This window comes from Cnephaeus nilssonii (genome assembly GCF_951640355.1).
Source record: "Cnephaeus nilssonii genome assembly, chromosome: 7".
NCBI classification, from domain to species: Eukaryota; Metazoa; Chordata; class Mammalia; order Chiroptera; family Vespertilionidae; genus Cnephaeus; species Cnephaeus nilssonii.
The window spans coordinates 58,109,982-58,130,666 of NC_137078.1; the positions used below are offsets into that span (position 1 = coordinate 58,109,982).

The window sequence follows — 20,685 nt, forward strand, 5'->3', positions numbered from 1 at the left end:
CCAGCAAGGGGTGGCAAGAAGGATCTTTGGATTTTTAAAAAAATTCCTGTGTTGCACAGCAAGACCTAGAAAACAACACATAAAAATAACACAGGTGGCACCTATGTAATATTCATGAGTGGACAATGCTTGGCCAAACCCAGGCAGAATGTAACAGAGGAGGACAGTTCACCGGTCCAGAGTACAAGGGGAAGACAGTTCACTTGAAGAGAGAAGGAGAGGACAGTTAACCAGGCCAGAGCACAAGGGGACTAGAGTTCACAGTTCACCTGGCCAGAATGCAAGGGGGGCAGTTTACTGCACTTGACTCAGCCAGAGGATGAGGAGAAGACAATTCACCACCTATCACCTGACCAGATCATGAAGAGAAAATAGTCCATTCGGTAAGAGAATGAGGGGGACAGTTAACCACAGCTTACTCAGCCAGGGCATGAGTACAAGACACTTAACTCTGCCAGAGCACGAGGGGGGCAGTTCACCACAGTGCACTTGGCCAGAGCACAAGCAGAAGACAGTTCACTTGGCCTGAAGACTGGGAACAGTTCACTCGGCCAGAGCACAAGGTGAAGACAGTACACTTGGCCAGAGACCTGGGATCAGTTCACTCAGCCACAGCACGAGGAGAGAACAGTTCACCACAGTTCACTCGGCCAGAGCACAAGCGGAATACAGACCACTTGGCCAGAACACTGGGAACAGTTCACTCATCCAGAGAATGAGGTGAAGACAGTACATTTGGCAGAGCACTGGAAACAGTTCACTCGGCCAGAGCACAAGGCGAAGACAGTACACTTGGCCAGAGTTTTGGGAACACTTCACTCCCCATCTTTGGCCCCAAGCCAGAGAACGAGGGGAGGACAGTTCACCACAGTTCACTTGGCCAGAGCACAAGCAGAAGAGTGTTCACTTGGCCAGAACAATGGGAACTGTTAACTTGGCCTGAGCATGAGATGAAGACAGTTCACTCAGCCAGCGTGCTGGGAGCAGTTCAATCGGACAGAGCACAAGCGGAATACAGACCACTTGGCCAGAACACTGGGAACTGTTAACTCGGCCTGAGCATGAGGTGAAGACAGTTCACTCAGCCAGCGTGCTGGGAGCAGTTCAATCGGACAGAGCACAAGCGGAATACAGACCACTTGGCCAGAACACTGGGAACTGTTAACTCGGCCTGAGCATGAGGTGAAGACACTTCACTCAGCCAGAGTGCTGGGAGCAGTTCAATCGGACAGAGCACAAGCTGAATACAGACCACTTGGCCAGAACACTGGGAACTGTTAACTCGGCCTGAGCATGAGGTGAAGACAGTTCACTCAGCCAGCGTGCTGGGAGCAGTTCAATCGGACAGAGCACAAGCAGAATACAGACCACTTGGCCAGAACACTGGGAACAGTTCACTCATCCAGAGAATGAGGCAAAGACAGTACATTTGGCAGAGCACTGGATACAGTTCACTCGGCCAGAGCACAAGGCGAAGACAGTACACGTGGCCCGAGTGCTGGGAACAGTTCACTTAGCGAGAGCTGAGGAGAGGACAGTTCACCACAGTTCACTTGGCCAGAGCACAAGCAGAATACAGAGGTGAAGACTGTTCACTCGGCCAGAGTGCTGGGAGCAGTTCATCCAGCCAGAGTATGAGGCAAAGACAGTTCACTCGGCCAGAGCACGAGGGGCAGACAGTTCACCACAGTTCACCTGGCCAAAGCATGATTGGAAGACAGAGGCTCATGACTGGGGTGATAAGTAAGCACACTGGAGAACCGGAGGTTCAGACCTCACTTTCTATCAGGAGTACAAGTGGGTGAGTGGGGTAAAGGAGCCTGGTTATAGAATGGAGTCTCATTTGAATTGAGACTTGCTAAGGTGAGAGGAGCAGTTGTTTCTCCTAAGAGTTGAAGAGAACATATAAGTAGATTAAAAAAAAAAAAGTGTGAACAAAAAGCCACAAGAAAGGAAATTCTGCCATTTGCAAAGATTGGGATAGACCTTGAGGACATTATGCTATGTGACATAAGCCAGACAGAGGAAGCCAAACTGCATAGATTCCATACTTGTGTGTGAATTCTAAAAAATAATAATAATAAAAAAAGCCCAACTCACAGAAAGAGTAGAAAAGTGGCTACCAGGGGCTGGGGGTGGGGAAATAGGGAGAGGTTGGTAAAGGGTACAAACTTTCAGCTATAAGATGAATAAGATCTGAGGATCTAATATAACACATGGCAACTATAGTTGATAACAGTTTTATTGTATAATTAAAATTTGCTAAAATTTATTGTTCTCAAACAAATAAGGTGATGATGTGTTAAATAAATGGGGAAATCCTCTCACAACAAATACATATCAAATCATTATGATGTATACTTTAAATATCATAATTTTATATGTTTATTATAACTCAATAAGACTGGGAAAAAACCCACTCACACACAAAAGACATGAACAAAAGGATATCACATCAGGAAAGTCAGAAGGTGTTTGGTTGGTAGATCAGTTGGCTGGAACACAGCAGCGGTGTATAAAGCGTAGTAGGATGAGACTCAGAATTTAAGCATAGCATGAACTCAGGAACACGCCACTAAGGGGATTAGGTAGGTAGAGTGGTGAAACTGAAAGCTCTTTTACCACGCTGACTAAACAGAGCTCAATCATAGTAAATAGGTAGTAGATGAAAAGAACTTGCCACAATGCCTGTCACTGAGCCAATGCTCAAGGTGAGTCAGTCATCAGTAGTTACTGGGCTGAACTTTGTAGGATGAATGAACTGCACATCTGTAGCCACCTCACACTGAATATATCGAACATTGACTCTTCATTCCTTACTCTGCTCCATGGTCCCCAGCCCAGAAAGCCACACCACCATGCAACTGTCCAAGTCACGAACCCCTCTTCACACTCTTATAACCAGCCAAGCCCTACTGTTCTTGCTTCTAAAATGGGTTTCCAACCATTCCGCTTCCTTCATCTTTACTGCCATCCTCCTGCATCTTACTTAGACTTATGCGATGGTTTCCTATTCATGTTTCCATCTTTGCTACCCCACAATCTATTTTCAACTCATAGTGATCTTCTAAAAATGTAGCCTCACCCTCTGTTTCTTAAAATATCTTATTCGCTTCCCACTGATTTCACCCACTTTTTCTCCGTGGCATCCAGGACCCCGTCTTCCTACATTCCATGTTCCCTTTGCTGGTCAACGTTCTAGACATGATGCTCTTCCCTATCTGGGGCCCACGACATGTTCTACTTCCTCTGCCTCAAATGCTAGCCTACTCACTGCCCCCCTGCCCTGCCGTCAGGCTCTTTCTCATTCTCTAGTAGCAGCTTTGACATCACCCTCTCAGACACTTTCCATGAACGTCTACTCTAAGCAGATTCCTTCTTTGCCTACACTCCCCCTTTATGGGTTATTTTGTCCATTACACTTCCTTTGCCTTCACAGTAAGTAGCTTTATTTGAAATTGTATTTATAATCTTGTATTGGCTTGTTTAATGCCTATGTTGGATGCTTTCAGGTGTAGATATTACACAAATAAAGATCTTCCATTATCTCCCGAGTGGAAATGCAGAGGTAGGTGGGATTCAGGTTGGGTCACATGTTCTCCTTACCATCAAGAAGAATGCCTTAGGGTGGTCATCTTGACCCTGAGCTTATGACCAATAAACAGGATGTGGATGGACTAATGGGAAATACAACCCTAGGATTGAGGTTACCTCCTGGAATTGCATTCACTGCTACACAATGAAGAGTGGGGTAAACACTGGGCTGTCAACCCTGTTATCCACTTACATCCCTACATTCAGTGAGAGGAGGGATCTCTCTGCTTAATTCATTCCTGTGTACTTAGCTCCTAGCACAGCACCTGACAGGTAGTAGGAGCTCAGTGAGTATTTGTTGAATAAAGAATTGGAGAAAAGAGTCTAGGAACCAGCTGGAGGTCACTGATTTAGTGGAGGATATAGACAGCTTACAAACCAGTCCCCCAAAAAGAAAGGGATGCTGCTTACTCAAAAGCTTTGGACTTGGCCATTCACCAGATGTGAAATGAGAGAGGGAGATGAAGTCCAAGACAGGCCTGGCCAATGTGGCTCAGTGGTTGAGCATTGACCCATGAACTGGGAGGTCACAGTAAAATTCCCGGTCAAGGCACATGCCTGGGGTTTGGGCTTGATTCCCAGTAGGGGATGTGCAGGAGGCAGCTGGTTGATGATTCTTTCTTATCATTGATATTTCTTTCTCTCTCTCTCTCCCCCCTTTTTAAAATTACTTTATTGATTAAGGTATCACATATTTGTCCTCATCCCCCATTCCCATCCCAAACCCCTCCCCACGCATGCCCCCCACCCTCTCTCTCCCTTTCCCTTCCCTTCTCTGGTATCAAAGAAAATATATATATACTAGAGGCCCAGTGCACAAATTTGTGCACAGGTAGGATCCCTAGGGCCATGTGTGGGGCAACCAGCGGGGTGACCAGTGGGGCAATCGGGGCCCCTGCCGGAACCCACCTTGGCCAGCCTGGCGCCAGCCCCGCCCCCCACTGCCGCCTCCGGTGGCCTCCTTCTGTGGGGCAACCGGTGGGGTGATCAGGGGGCCCCCTGCTGGCACCTGCCTTGGCTGGCCTGCATTGAACATCTGCCCCCTGGTGGTCAGTGTGCGTCATAGCAACTGGCCGTTCCGCCGATTTGCATATTAGGCTTTTATTATCCGATATAATAAAAGCCCAATATGCTAAGTGTCAGTTGACCAGTCAGCCGTTCAACCAATCAAAGCGTGATATGCTAATGATATGCTAAGCCTGCCCAACCGCTCGCTATGATGTGCACTGACCACCAGGGGGCAGACGCTCCGACTGGTAGGTTAGCTTGCTGTTAGGGTCCCAGCCAATTGGGACTGAGTGGGATGGACCAAACATGCCCTGGAGCCCTCCCACGGTCCCTCCCCAGCCCCGATGGTGCACCGGTGGGGTCCCTCGGCCTGGCCTGCGCCCTCTCGCAAGCTGAGACCCGTTGGGAGATGTTGGAGAACCGGTTTCGGCCCGATCCCGCAGGACAGGCCGAGGGGCCCACTGGTGCACGAATTCGTGCACCAGGCCTCTAATATAAATATAAATATATATATATATATATATATATATATATATATATATATATATATATATATATATATTATTAAATAAAGTCCAAGGCAATTCTGAGCCCGGGATCATAGACTTTTGTTTGGTTTTTAACTCCTGGCCTCCTTGCTTTCAATTCAGTGCTCCACCATCCCAAGCAAGTACTAAAAATGGGGCTGAGGATAGAACTTCAAGACACACATTCTCACATGGGGGCAATGTTGACCACAAACAGGTGAAAATTAATTCTTTGGGGAGGAAAAGAAATCAAATATTACAATAGTTTGTAGCCCTCCAAAGTGCTACCCTCTTCAACAAAATCTTATCCCCTAGTGTTTAATTTCTCTTGTTAGGATGAATTTAAATTAAAACTTTTCTCCTTAGGAGGGGGGCAATACTGAATTTTTTAAAAAGGTTAAGAAACTGAATTCAAAGATGAAAGTCCTGGCCAGTTTGCTCAGTGGTTAGACTGTTGGCCCTTGGACTGAAGGGTTTTGGGTTCAATTCCAGGTCAAGCACATGTACTTCAGTTGCAGGTTCATCCCTGTCCGTAGTGCAAGAGTGTGTGGGAGGCAACCAATCAATGTGTGACTCTCACATCGATGTTTCTCTCTCTCTCTCCCTCCCCCTCTTTCTCTTTCACTCTGTCTAAAAATCAATGAAAAAGGGGGATGGGGTGGGAGAGGGCAATGGGGGAAAAAGGGACATATGCAATACTTTCAACAATAAAGACTTATTAAGAAAAATCAACAGAAGAAATATCCTCAGGTGAGGATTAACAAAAAAACAAAACGAAACAAAAAAAACACAAAAAAAAAGAAAAGAAAAAAGATTGAGAAGATGCCTTATGAGCAGTTTAGGACTGAGGAGGGAAGGTTGGAGGAAAAAAACACACAGAAAAATCTCAAATGTATGTACATCTATATATATCAACACACACCTTAGTTATTAAACAGACCATCTTGTATAGTTATAAATAATAGCCATAGAAATATATCTTTCAACCTGATTCTTTTTTCCCCCTGACAATTTAGAAAAAAATTCTGAATATGGCATTGTATGGCAGCCAGGAAAATCACCACTCCTCTGCTCACAAACAGACCAGAAAGGACACCGATGAGACTGGGCTGGCCTGTTTTGATTATTATACCAGATATACATTTTAAACACTGTAATCATTCGAGGAGTCCATTGCCAAAGGGAGGCCAGCTTAAGTAATCTTCCAGGTCTTCTTCCCACACACACCCGTCATGCTGACATGCAAAATAAACCTGTCTGAATACATCTGACAACATTTTTCAAAGAAAAATACTAATGAAGTTTACTTGAGCATTCAAATTAACTCAAGAATAGAGAAGGAAAAACTAACGTAAAATGAGTGTATCTGGAAAATAGATAAATATAGACTATGAGAACTAGTATGGGTCTGAACCCTGTTTTTTAGGGCCACAAACAGTAAATTTCCTTTTCTTTTTAAAAATTTAATATATTTTTATTGATTTTCACAGAGAGAGGAAGGAAGAGGGATAGAGAGAGAGAAACATTGGTAAGAGAGGAACATCATCAATTGGCTGCCCCCTGCACGGCCCCTACTGGGGATCGAGCTCGCAACACAGGCATGTGCCCTGACTGGGAATCGAACTGGTGATCTCTTGGCTCCTGGGTCAACGCTCCACTGCTGAGCCATACCACCTGGGTGGAAATTTCCTTTTCTAGCTAAATAAAATGACCTGGAACCCCTAGCTCTTGGTGCTTATCAACACTGAAAAGCAATGTTGGTTATAGGAATTAGTGAATGAAAAGGCATTCAAAAGACCTCCTTCCAGGATTTCAGGGAAGACTAGTGTGTAACCAAGCCATGGTATTTGGAGGGGGGGGGCGGACCTCGGGGGGAGGGGAGCAAAAGGAAACAATACTGGTCACCATGAAAAGTTTCCCAAAACACATTATTCCTTTTAAAGAACAACAACACAAACAACAAATGTTTAAACAACATTATATGCAACCCTTAGGGAAGAAGACAAAAGGTACCCCCAACTCAAACTTCACAGACCTGGTTGTCCTATATTCCACAGGAACTGTAAAACAGTTACGTTTTCTTACTCAGGTACAAGAATTCAATGGTTTCCCCCTCAAGTTCAGGATAAGGGAGATTCTTATCACAAAAGACACAAAATGCACTTCTGTTATTATATTTGAGTAGGCTGTACAATTTTTTATTTTTAAGCTCTAAGTCTTGTGATTCTTTTCTTAGAAACATCAAGTCCCCCTCCCCCTCACTCCCCATCAAGAAACTAGTGTCATAACACGAAGGTTCCTAACTTTAGGAAAACACACACACACACACACACACACACAACCCCAGTATTCCAAGGAGAGGTTTAATTTTCCGGGAAGTCAGGAAAGCCATCCATTCTCTCCAGCAGTTCGAGAACATCCATTTATTCATTGTGCATGACACTGATACAGATGCTCAGGAAAGGGAGCTACGTCCCCCACACTTTAAAATATCGGCTTCTCACTTTATCCCATGACATTCTTAAATTTCTTTGCATATTCAAAATGGTCCAGGAGCCCCTGACCTTGACTACAGCCTAGCAAGGAGGCCTGCTTTCAGCCTGGCGACCCATCCGCTAGGACACAAGGGGACGCCCCCTGCCTGGAGGCACGAGCAGTGGTACATGAACAGATCACTATAACCATGAAAACTGTCCATTCACACAGTTTATTCCACTAGACTGCCATGTCAGACACAGTACGAAGGGGTTTCCTGATGACACACGTAGTTTGCTTCAGTACAGCTGACAAGCCTTTTTTTTTTAAAAAAAAAACATTATATCATAATACCCTATTGTGAAAACATCAGTGACTTTTTTCCAACTACATGTAAACGGAGATTTACCACACACACATGGTGCAAGAATGTCTTTATAACATATTGGAATCACAACGGGTGAATCTAAAATACATCACTGTCATTAGAACACTACTTTCAACTTACAACGCCATGTTCTCTTAGCCCGATCTGGTTCATCTCTGAATAATACGTCACAAAGCGGCTTGGTGGGCAACTTCCTGCAAAACCGGCAGCAGCTTTGAACGATGACGTCAAAAGAAATCTCTCACACACAATCCAAATTTCCAATTTTAAAAGCTTCTTCCTTTATGCATTCAATATTCTCAGAATCAAAATAGGGACATTTTCAAATTTATCGTCTCTGAAACAAGGAGAATTAAACACAACCTCCCTTAGCTGAGAGGCTGGGGTTGTGTCACGAGGTTTCCTAGAAACCCAAGAAAAGCATTGCATGGGGGAGTGGGGATGCGTGAAAAAGGAACACAATTTTCTTTATCAGTTTCTTGGATTTCTCTGCCCCTCCCCACCTCTGCCAAACCCAGAGAAAGAATACTGTCCTGTATGACAATCCAAGGTGTGTGACCATGCAATGATGGTCTAAAAGAAAATGGATGTAAACACGTCAGAGAGAAAGATTTCTTCATTTTCCCATTTGGTGGAGTGGGGCGGGAGGGGAGATGAGATCAGCTAAATAAGAAATAGAACTCCTTAGTCAAAGAACCACTTCATTACACACAACACGGCTAGGGATCACTGCTGAAAACGTCTCACGTGCTTCCTTTTCTTTCCCCCAGAGTTTGAGAGTGTCTGCAAGTTCAATAAATAGTAGAAAAATAATCCTTTACTTAGAAATCTTGAGATGCATCATTTAGAGCTTCACACGAGTCCCATACAGCAATCGTGGTGCGTGGGTACCGCCGAGGAACAAAGCGAAGTCTCCAGCGCACACGTAGCTCCCGGGTCGGGTCTGGACGGGACGTGCCAGGTTCCCCGGCTCCGCTGGGGCACATTTCCCCCTCGTCCGGCCCCATTACGGAGAGCCGAAAGTTTCTGGCTCCTCAGCACATTCCTCTGGCTCAGCTGAACGAAGGCTCCCAATGTGTCCTGTGTAGGTTTGGTCTCTGTGTTTGGAGGTTTGCCTTCAGTTCCATTCCGTGAGGGTCCCGGCAGGCTCGCTTCTCAGGCCAGTTTCCCCTCCATCCACAGCAGAACCAGCCGGGCACCTTCCCCAGGGCGATGGGGGTGTGTCTCTCCTCCTCCAATGTATTCGCAGGTGGGACACATCACTAGGGACAAAGCCCCAAACGCAAGGGGTTTCCTGCTGGGCATTTGAGGCTGGTTCTTTCCCTCCCCGGCACCGCCCCGCCCCGCCCCGCCCCCGCCCTCCCACGGAGGTGCGGGGGGTGGTTAGCACTCCGCGTCCACGCTGTGCACGGTCACGGCCGCCTGGAGGTGGTGGCTGTGATGGAGCGTGGGGTGGGGCAGGCGGTAGTGGTGGAACTTGTTACTGAGGAGGGCCGCCGTCTGAGGAGGGGCGTCCAGGTCCAAGTCCTCATCGTGGTTCCCCACGTCCACCCCTGCGGACAAGGGGTCGTTGTTGCACGGAGGGTTTTCACTGTCCTCCTGCGGGCTCATCGTGCTGTAGCCTAGAAAATGAACGAAACAAGTAAGCCGCTGGGAGCTTCCGGGCGCAGGGAGGAGAGGTCACCTCCCATTCCATTCGCAGGGCACAGGAGGCGGTCCTACCTGTGGGCTACACAGGTGCAAGCGCCGGCAGGCTGCCGGCAGATGGCCAGGTGCTTATTTTAAAGAGAGCTTTTGTTGACTGTTATTTTCCTAAAACCATTACCCAAGAAATACCTAATCATTTCAGACAACTGAGAAAGTCTAGATCAGAAAAAAAAAAAAAAAAAAAAAAATGCAAGAGCCCTTTCCTTAAACCAACAAAATAAAAAGCCAAAATGGCCCTAACCGGTTTGGCTCAGTGGATAGAGTGTTGGCCTGCGGGCTGAAGGGTCCCAGGTTCGATTCCGGTCAAGGGCATGTACCTTGGTTGCCAGCACATCCCCAGTGGGGGGAGTGTGCAGGAGGCAGCTGGTCGATGTCTCTCTCATGGATGTTTCTAACTCTCTATCCCTCTCCCTTCCTCTCTGTAAAAAATTAATAAAATATTAAAAAAAAAAAAAGCCAAAATGATCTCCCGTCCCGTCTGATCCATAGATAACCGCCAGTGACGTTTGGGGAACTCTCCTCCTACACTTTTCCCTGAGATGAGATTCAGACTATTTTTTATTTTAAAGAAAGAGAAAAAGAACGGCAGCTTCACCCAGCTGGCATGGCTCAGTGGTTGAGCATCAACCTATGAACCAGGAGGTCACGGTTCGATTCCCAGTCAGGGCACGCGTCCGGGGTGCGGGCTCAATCCCCAGTGGGGGGGCGTACAGGAGGCAGCCAATCAATGATTCTCTCTCATCAATGATGTTTCTGTCTCTCCCTCCCTTCCTGAAATCAATAATATACATATATTGAAAAAGGTGGCTTCAAGACAAAGACCCTAACAGGTCTCAGATCGGTTGGGGGCTGGTGGGCAAAGCTGGGCTTCAAAATGCCCGAATGTGATGCAACAGTAAGAACAAAAACAGTTGTCACCGTTGTCTGCACACCTGCTCCAAGGCAGGCACGGATGTCATGTCATTCCTGCAACCCAACAAGGCAGGCGTTTTAATATCCATTTTACAGGTGAGGGAAGCGAGGATCAGAAAGGTTAACGAACCTGCCTGAGGTTCCAGTACCAACTCCACACCCCCCCACAGGAACTAGCAAAGGAGTCGACTATTCTCTGTGGGCGCTGGCCCACCGTATTTAAAGATTCATTTCTTCTGGTATTCTAAGTCATACACGTTTCAAAAGAAAATGCCCTTGCTGATCAAAGGATTCCATTCCAAGAACTCGGGCATGTTTTTAAATATTGCAAACATCCCCTTTAAAATGTTTGAGAAGTGACAGCTCATTAATATTTCCGCTGCATCTACAGTTAGCATCCATCAGCACTCACCCGTGGGCAGTGCTAGTCACATTTGTGGCTGTGCAACTGACGTGCCTGCATACGGCCCAGCAGGAATAGTCGGTGGTTGAAAATGTGTGCTTCGTGCAAAAGTGAGAAAGGCAATTCTCTGCCCTCAATGAAACATTTCCCAAATGACAATTAGTGAAGTCAGTCCAATGCCACAGATATTTATTGGGCACCTACTAGGCTCCTGCCGGAGATACCAAGATAGAAACCTGGCCCCTGAATAAGGAGCGCAAAAGCTAGTGCTTGAGAAATAAAACAAGTATAAGCACAACTCAACTCAATTATTCATTCATTGAAGACCACAGTGGGGCTGGAGGGGGGAGACGATAAAACATAAATAAGAGATGTCTTTTTTCCTTAAAGATTTCAGGAGGCAGATATTCACGAAGCTAGGCTTATTGTAATGCGGGTAATGGTAAGTGCTATAATTGAGGTATAGTTAAAATCGAGAGTAGGGAATAACTACGTCTGGCGGGGGGAATGAGGGAGCGCCACAGGAGAACTCATCTTTTAGTTGGGCTTAAATGGATGAATAGGAGTTGGGTAAATGGATGTGAGCAAAAGAACAGATGCGCACAGCCACAGGGGGGTGGGAACCTAAGGACATTCCTGTCCTGTGTGGCTAGGATAAGTGCCAGCAGGTAGAAGGTGGGAAGGTGAGTTCAAGTCACATCATGAAGGCCGCGCCAAAGCACAGAAAATGAAGGGACAATACACGATTTTGAAAAGACCTTAGGATACCCCCGTAAGTGACACTCCAGGTGGCCCTCATGGGACAGGAGGGATTTATTAGGAAAAGGAAGGGGCAGAGGAAATGTGCCACAGTCAGGGAGACGAGCATATGCAGACAGAGTAGCCGGAAAGGCCCTTGTGGACTGGCCAGTGGTGAGAAGCCTGGTGTGGGGGAGGACGATGTGGGAGATGCGGCTGGACAGGGGGGCTGGGAACCGATCAGCAAGGCTGGTCGGTCGAAGCTATGAGTTAGGATTTAGTAATGGGCAAGGGAGGCAAATGGCAAAGACATATCGTGTGTTAGGGTGATCCCTTGAAGCAATGAGGAGGCTGGACAGAAGGAAAGAGCGATCAGACGCTCAGAAGACGGGGCTGGCTTGTCAGCCAGAAGAGATGGCGAGGACCTGACATGGGGCAGCCGTGGGCTGCGTGGAACTCTTCAAGTGCAGGGTGGGCTGGATTTGGTGACTAAATGGACTCCCCTGGTGTGTGTGACAAGAGTTATTACCTCTCGGATAAGGTCAAGATTTCTAGGTTCAGAGACTGGGGAAATTGTGATGCCTTCTCTCAAGACTAAGAGATTGGGAGCTAGAGTGAGTTTCTTAGTTTCTCAGCTTTGGCAGTGCTGTGTCTAGACCAGTGGTCGGCAAACTCATTAGTCAACAGAGCCAAATATCAACAGTACAACGATTGAAATTTCTTTTGAGAGCCAAATTTGGAAATTTAAACTTCTTCTAACGCCACTTCTTCAAAATAGACTCGCCCAGGCCGTGGTATTTTGAGGAAGAGCCACACTCAAGGGGCCAAAGAGCTGCATGTGGCTCGCGAGCCGCAGTTTGCCGACCACGGGTCCAGACTGTAAGACTGTATGGTAGAATACAGACTGGTGCAGCCACTGTGGAAAACAGTATGGAGTTTCCTCAAAAAATTAAAAATGGAACTTCTGTTTGACCCAGCGATCCTACTTCCGGGAATATATCCTAAAAACCCAAAACACCAATCAGAAAGAATATATGCACCCCTATGTTCATAGCAGCATTATTTACAACAGCTAAGATTTAGAAACAGCCCAAGTGCCCATCAGTAGATGAGTGGATAAAAAAGCTGTGGGACATTTACACTATGGAATACTATGCAGCTGTAAAAAAGAGGGATCTCTTACCCTTTGGAATAGCATGGATGGACCTGGAACTAGTATGCTAAGTGAAATAAGCCAAGCTGAGAAAGACAAATATCACATGATCTCACTTATTTGTGGAATCTAATGAACAAAAGGAACTGACCAACAAAATAAGACCCAAAGCAGGGAGGCATGGAACAGACTGACATACCTCAATGTGGGGTTGGGAGGACAAGAAGAGATAAACCAAAGAACTTATACTAGTATATGCATAGCCTATGGACACAGGCAATAGGGTGGTGAAGATGGGGGATGACTGGTAGGAGGAGGGGAAGAGGGAGAAAATGGGAAATACCTGTAATACTATCAACAATCTTACCTAATAATAGACAAACATGTAAATTGATCGTACCTCCGCTACGCCCACAGCCAATCAGGAGCGAGTATGCAAATTAACCTGACAAAGATGGCAGGTTAATTTGCATATGCAGGCGCAGAGCAGCCGGGAGGGGCAGGACACCTGCTATGAGGGGGAGGGGGGACGGTGGAGGGAGCTACAGGAGCGGTGCTCCGGCTGGGAGCGAGGACTTGCAGGCTCCCAGGCGGCCGGGAGAGAAGCCAGGGCAAGGAAGGCCTATTCTTGCACGAATATTGTGCAATGGGCCTCTAGTATAAATATATATTTAAAAAAATAAACTGTGAAAAAAAAACACCCAAAAAACTGGATGGCAGACTCCCAACCTCAGTTACAAAGTGCTACATATGCTTACATCACCGTTTGCTCTACATAGAAGGGGCTGACGTGGAAAACCTGGTTTTAGTCAAAGTGCAGTGTCTGTGTTGATTATTTCTGGCCAACCTTTAGACTACGCTGTCTTCATCTTTCCTCCACATACTCCTGGGAGCCTTCTGTCTCTGGTCACTGGCACACACCCACAGTAACTGATAATTCATTTTCACATTCATGATTTAAAACTCAGGGGGGCTCCATCTGCCTGGCTCACTGTCCTCCTCTTGCTATTGTGCTCCAGGCTTCAGTTTGAGGGTCTTCTCTGGAAGCATCCCCAACCAACACCTCCTACCCCCAGCCCAGGTCCCTTCTGTGAGTTTAAACGGCATTCTGTGTACATCACTATCTTAGATTTCACTGTGTTAGAGTATGGGGCTGTCTTGTCCATTAGCAAATTCTTTCTAAAAAAACACAATAATTTATTTATCTTTGCACTCCTAATATTCAACACAATACTCACACAATTAAAAAAAAATCACATATTATATTCCTAAAACAAAGGCATCAATGAATTTCCCCCCCAATTATCTGTGGTGACATTCAACAATCTTATCTAATAGAAGGCAATCGAATATTTCCCGGGCCCTGCCCAGGGGTTCTGACTTAGGGTCCAGGGATGCTCTGAACCTGACTGGTCACAGACCCAGGGCGGTGGGGATGGTGCAGGTGTCCCCGAGGCAACTTGGCGGCACCGCCATTTCTCTTGATGCTTTCTGATGAGAACCCCAGCAGGGGCCCTTCCAAAGTGAACCACTCACTGAGGGGCCATCCTATTTAACTTGCTCAATCCCTCTGTAACGTAGGCTTCCCTTTATCTCAATAATTAACAAAAAGCTGCAGGGAGGAAGTAAGTTATGGGCAAGCAGGAGAAAGACAAATGCATATTCTCACTTAACAAATTAATTGTTCACTTGGTGCCATGCAACTCTGTTGAGCACGAGGAACAGTGATGAATAAGAAAGACTCAGTCTCTGACTCATGGAGGGAGCACTATTTAAAACACAAAAGGATATTTACCAATACTTTTCAAAGGAAAAAATTCTTTACTGTCCAAAGATGTATGCAGAGAAATCTCTGCAAAGATGATCTCAACCAAGAAAAAGGTTTCAGGTAGGAGATCAGGTGTCCATTAAGAACAGAAGAGTCAAATTAGGCTTCTGGTCTTTGCTATTCTGCTTGTATATTTAGCTGACTGTTTCTAAGAAACCTCTCTTAATGATTAGGGATGTTAGGTCTCTCCAGGGACTCACTCACCACCTTGTGGCCACAGAGAGTAACTGCAGGACAGTATCTGCACCTCTAGACAATGGTCTGCTGCACTACACAGGTTTTGACCAGATTTTCAAGGTTCAGCATTTGCCTTTTGAATGTTTTGGAATTTGCTTAACTTGGGGGAAATTTCCCTCTTACCAAGAAAAGAAAATGTTGCTTCATATGCATATACATAAAGTTTCTAATAAGATGGTAACCAAAACAGATTCAAAAGGAACAAATTATTGGTGGTTTTTATCTTAAAAAAAAAAAAAGAAGCCAGTAGATGATTAGACAGAACATGAATCTTCAAGAGAAAGAATGTGCAAAGCAGATATATAATTAAAAGCACAGGTAGGTATTAACTGTTTTAACCTGCTTGTGACAGTAACAGTCAATAGTTGAGTGCTGAAAACAATTGTTCCAGGAAATCTTAGAATATTGACAAAGATGATTTCACTTTTCAAAAACCACTTAGTTTGAATAGAATTTTTTATTGAAATACAAAAATTAAAATGAGATTCCTCTGAATACAGAACTCCGTTGGTCACACTAAATATTTCTAAATAAAAAACGGAACCTGAAAGGTTAGTCTGGTAACAATTAATTTTAACTCTAGGAACATCACAAGTCTGAACCGTACCACAAAAGTCAAGTGTATCTGTGTTACTGTTTTGAGTTTTCTTTTGTGAATCAGACCCCCAAACTCTTGTGGAACTATGCTCCCTGAGTAGCAAAGAACTATGGCCCTACAATCCTACCAGTTCAAGGGCCAGCACATGCCACTTTCCCCCTGGGGTCTGCCATGATTTCCCTGCAGATAAAAGAGGAATATCTAACCTTCTTCTTCTTTGTTCTACTCCTTTAAGGAAGCTGTCATAGTCAGTCTTTTATCAGTTTTAGGGAAACATGCATTCATTTACTGTTTACTCCTGGACTGTAAATTGCTCGAGGGCAGAGTGGGTATGCAGGTGGGGAGGTCAACCCTGAGCTCCTGTCTGCCATACAGGGTTTCGTTTAATCCCCATAACTTCACTGGCGAGGAAGTTCTAATCCTGTTTTAATAATTAGGAAACTGAGGTCCAAAGTAGCTTCGCTAAGTCTCACAACTTGTAATGAGAAGGAGTGGTGAGATCCCAAGTGAACTCTGCTTGACCTTCTCCTGTAAGCTCTTCTACACCACGGCTGCCTCACATAAAAGACACCTCCCCTTCTCTAAGTCCCCCCTCCCCCATGCCTAGCAAAGAGCAGATGCAATACAGTCACCATATAGGACAATAAAGATGAGCTAGAAGCGAGCCGACAAAACAATTAGATTACTAGTAGATCCTTGTTTTAATGTGGACATACAGCTTTATCTTCTACGCATGATAGGGACATTAACTCAATGCCACCAATTTTACTGACCCACCATACGGGTGCGGGAATACGACAACATGCAGTTAAAGGCTATTGATTTGGTAGTGCATCTCGAATTACGCGGAATGTCAATGTCTCCCACTTCTTTTAGCGTTGCATTCTGTCTGCACGAGAAACTATTTTTCATTCCTTGGGGATAACAGGGCTCCAATTATTGTGAAAAATGAAAGAAAGCAAGCCCTTAGCTGGATTCCCTGGCTTTCAGATACTGACACTGCTCTGCTCCTTTTATCTAAGCTGTTGCTTCATATGCCATTTTACTAAGACAATGGGAGAGCTAATGGAACATTCTCAACGTCCCTCAGAATTCCAATTTAGTACTGAAGTAATTTCAATTGGGGGAGAATAAGGGGGAGGGAGGGGAGAGAGGACAAGGGAGGGAGAGAGGGAGAGAGGGAGAGGATTCAGTATTTCTGCTGAATAAGAAATTATTTCTGTTGAACTTCAGTAGCCTCAAACCTGTTTTATTATTCAAAGGAGAAGAGGCACAGAACTGCCTGGCAGAATGCATTTATAGAATGTTCAAAGGTTTTTAGGGGAAAAAAGGCAGAAAGTCAAAGAGGTAGAAAAATTTAAGTTCTGCTTTGACTCTCCACAGAAACGCAATGCTTCTATTTCGTTGGTGGGAACAATGTCATTCAAAGCTCAAATTAACAGTCTCCAATTTACAATCAGAGCTTTAGCTCCCGTTTTCCAAAGGGAGCCCGAGTACCTGGCTGTGGGGGGAAAAGGCCACGGCTGCTTTGACAAATACCCACTCCTGCATTTCTCACCCAGGTGTGGGAGCACTCTGTTTGAAGACATGTTTTTCTTTTCCTTTTCAGGATAGATGTGCAGAAAGCAGAGTCAACTAAATGCATTATTCATGCATTAAAAAAAAAACACCCTGATTCTAGTGAGAAAATAAATACTTCGGGAGAATTAAACAGCTATGTGAAAAATAAAAACTGCTGTTCTGTATGACAACAGCCACCTGGACGCCGGGCCGGGAAGGTGAGCAGTGAAGTGGCACAGATTCATGGCTCATTTGGCACTCAGCGCCTTACCACGCAGCCCGGAGCCCTCCTTAGCATCCGACAAGGACTCTGTACAACTCCGGGACTGTACCCACTAGTCCCTTTGTCCCTAACGTTCTTTCCTCACCCGTCAAGGCCCAGAGTAAATGCTGTCTCTTTAAGGCAACTTGCCCAGAGCCTCGCAGGCAGGGCTGGAGGCCGGGGCGGGGAATGCCAGAGGACAGCATGGACTCTTGCCCTGTCCCCCACGTACGTGCCTGGGAGAGCCTTGAGGATGCTGGTGTTTGCCAACTAGCAACACTGGGAGGTAGGACCTATTTAGGCTGCCTATTTACTGAGAATCACGTGGGTGGCGAGAAGCTTTCACTCAGACATTATTCAGGGCGAAAGCCACCTGTGTACCCAGGGGTCATCTCATTGGGCCCGGGAGCGAGGAGACACACCAAGGCCACCCCCACCCTTGGGCTCTTATCACAGGGTCACGTTGGAATGTGTCTTTTTTGGAAAATCGTGTCAGAATAATTTCCTTGAGCACAGAACAGGAAGGAGAGAGAAGAGTGGGTATGAGCGCTGGCCCTCGTGCAGGAGGCGAGACCTTACCATGATCACTCTCGGTTCCCGAGCGGCCCCAGTAGCGACGCCTCCGCTCCGGGCTGTGTGCGTGCCGCTCCATGACCGCGGCTATGAACCGAGTATTGCTGACTGTGGAAGACAAGGACAGAGTCACTCCTACGCCATGTCCTTATTGTATCATGGACATTTACTCTGAACAGGCTCACTTACATGTTGGGGTTGCTCTGTGGAGAGTTAGAATATGCAATTAAAAAAAAAAAATCTGAGGATTAGGGGAGCTGGTTTTAGAACTGGGGCAGGGAGCGGTTCCTATCTCCACAGGCATCAAGAAGATAGGCTCTAAGTCAGGGGTGGGGAACCATTTATCTGCCAGGGGCCATCTGGATATTTATAACATCATTATTGGGCCATACAAAATTATGAACTTAAAAATTAGCCTGCTATCTTTGCTCAGACATTTAATTAACTCACCCCTAACGCCTCGGCAGGACCAGACCAAATGATTTGGTGGGTCTTATATGGCCCGAGGGCCGGGCATACCCCACCCCTGCTCTAAGTGGTTGAAGCCTATAGTATCTCAACACTAATGGAGTTCTCTTTTGATAAAGAGCTGCGCCTTTCCCCGAGTTGTATGCATTAGTTTAGGGATTAAAGAAAATGCATCCGGGACTCTCCCCTTTCTAATACACTATGCTGGACAGTAATGAGGAGGAGGAAGAAATGGAAGGGTGAGGCCAAAGCAATGAATTCCAAAAAGAATATCATGAAATCTTTTGAGATTTCCTAAAACAAAGCAAACCCCTACACGTATTCCTAATGAAAACGGGGGGAAAGACCTCATCATGTCAAAGCTTCTTAAATTTTAATACAAGCCAAAAGGATATAAAAAGGAATATTTATTCCGGATTAGCCTCCTGCTGACACCTCTGCGCGAGGCAGCTGGGTACTCACTGATGCCTCTGTCTTCGTGGCTGTCGTCGTCCCTTTCATCTCTGTCATTCTCCAGGTTGGACATACGCACTGACATTTCTACCCATCATTAAAAAGAGAGAAACATGACTATTTAATCAAACAAAACCAACGACTGTAATACCCTGCAGCGTGCTCGCTGGATGGCTGGGTGACAGCATTCCATCAAGAAGAATCCGATTTTGGAAAAGAAAAACCAATACCCCCTTTTTTAAAATAGAGAACAGGAATCTGAAGAGGGAGAATAAGTGAACAATTGGACCTGACACTGATTTCTGAAGAGAAGAAAAGGTGATAGAGACAAACTCTGCTGAAACACCCAAAACAGAAGGAAATGGTCTCAAACGCCAGCCGACCGAGTTGATAAAATGGTGCTACACAATCATATAAAAGGTCAGGCATAAGGCAACCCTGGATGGCAGCCACCCTCGGTCTAACCCACCTTACCGAGGGGCGAGAGCCTGGCGCTTAGCCCTGTCACTGAATTGGGCAGCATTACCCACCCCCTCCCCCGATTCCCCCATCAGGATCGTGGCCACAGTCAAACCGGCCGATGCCCCCTGTGTCCCCGGCTGCCAGGTGAGCTCAGTGGCTCCTGACCTGGTCCAGGAAGAATGCGGATCAGCCTCAGCTCCATATAGCTCAGTGAGCACACCCCAGAGCTTTTCGGAATGGGTTGGGGAGGGGTGTGTGTGTGTGGCCGTTAAATGGTTTTGTCCCTTGCAAAGGAACAGAGATACCACATCTACCTCTTGGTATAGAAGCAGTAATTACAGACTAACCATTTGACACCAGGCTTCAGTTACCTATCCTGTCTTAAGAGATGTGATTATTCCTTTGAATGCGTGTTCATTCACAAAATATACACTGAGTGGCCAGATTATGATGATCTCTGAACGCATAATAATCTGGCCACTCAGTGTATTTGTATCTCAAATGGGTACCAAAAGTATTCTAGACTTTTGCTGGAGATCAACCACCTATTTGCCCTGAGCTTTCTATCAGCCAGTGCAAAGGGGAAAACTGATCAAGTGCACGATTTATAGTATCTTTGATATCAAATAAATGAGGTACTCAAGAGAAGTACACTGAGTGGCCAGATTATTATGCGTTCAGAGGTCAGTGTATAATAAAATAGATAACAACAGAATGATTCCTGTTCTTGCCCATAGTGATCTGGGGCATCTGTGGTTGGCCAGTGTTTTGGGAACAGCAAGGGCAACACATCTGAGCTGAGTGAAGAAGAACGTTTCCCACTCGGCATTCCAGCTCCCTGGCTGGCCTGCTCCAGAGCAGGCGTGGCGGGCGAATGCTGCGTAAGAAGGGAGAGGAGCCAGCAATTTCCTAGGGACTCAAAAGGGGCTAGAGGAGCCAAGCAGGCTTGGGGCCCTCTGCACCCCTCTGGAGAGGCTGGACGTGCAGCCCTGTTCTTATAAATGCTCAGAGGCCCCCATGATTAGCCACCATCCTTCGGCCTTGGAAGCACCCGCGGAAGGCTGCTGCCCGCTGCGGGAGCTTTGAGGTTCTTTCGTTGCGAGCTCACCTTGAGCGGCCAGAGGAGACATGTGCTGATGGCTCCGGCGGTGAATCTGATGGCGGTAGGCGTACACGGCGAGGACCAGCACCATGATGCACCCCATGATGCCTCCGGCCACGGGGCCCACGGGGGCACTTTTAATCATGTTCAATGTGATCACCTCATCACCTTCATGAAAACAAACAGACGTCCCTTGTCAGGAATAGAGCGGGAAGGGGTCTGGTGAGGGCAAGGAGA

The 20,685-nt window shown here is 46.2% G+C and overlaps 1 protein-coding gene across 2 annotated transcripts in view; it reads right to left on the reverse strand.

Moving 5' to 3' along the window:
- Positions 1-7,268: 7,268 nt before the first annotated feature.
- The window catches only part of CACHD1 (cache domain containing 1), a 238,354-nt gene continuing 224,937 nt past the window's right edge, over positions 7,269-20,685 (reverse strand). Inside the window, exons 25-28 of one of the 2 annotated variants that reach the window (XM_079777692.1) lie at positions 20,455-20,616; positions 18,894-18,971; positions 17,970-18,071; positions 7,269-9,614 (exon numbers count right to left, since the gene is read on the reverse strand). In XM_079777692.1, the coding sequence (XP_079633818.1) occupies positions 9,376-9,614; positions 17,970-18,071; positions 18,894-18,971; positions 20,455-20,616 (581 nt within the window). In that variant the 3' untranslated portion in view covers positions 7,269-9,375. The remainder of the gene's footprint in view (positions 9,615-17,969; positions 18,072-18,893; positions 18,972-20,454; positions 20,617-20,685) is intronic. The other variant, XM_079777691.1, reaches the window with a different exon arrangement.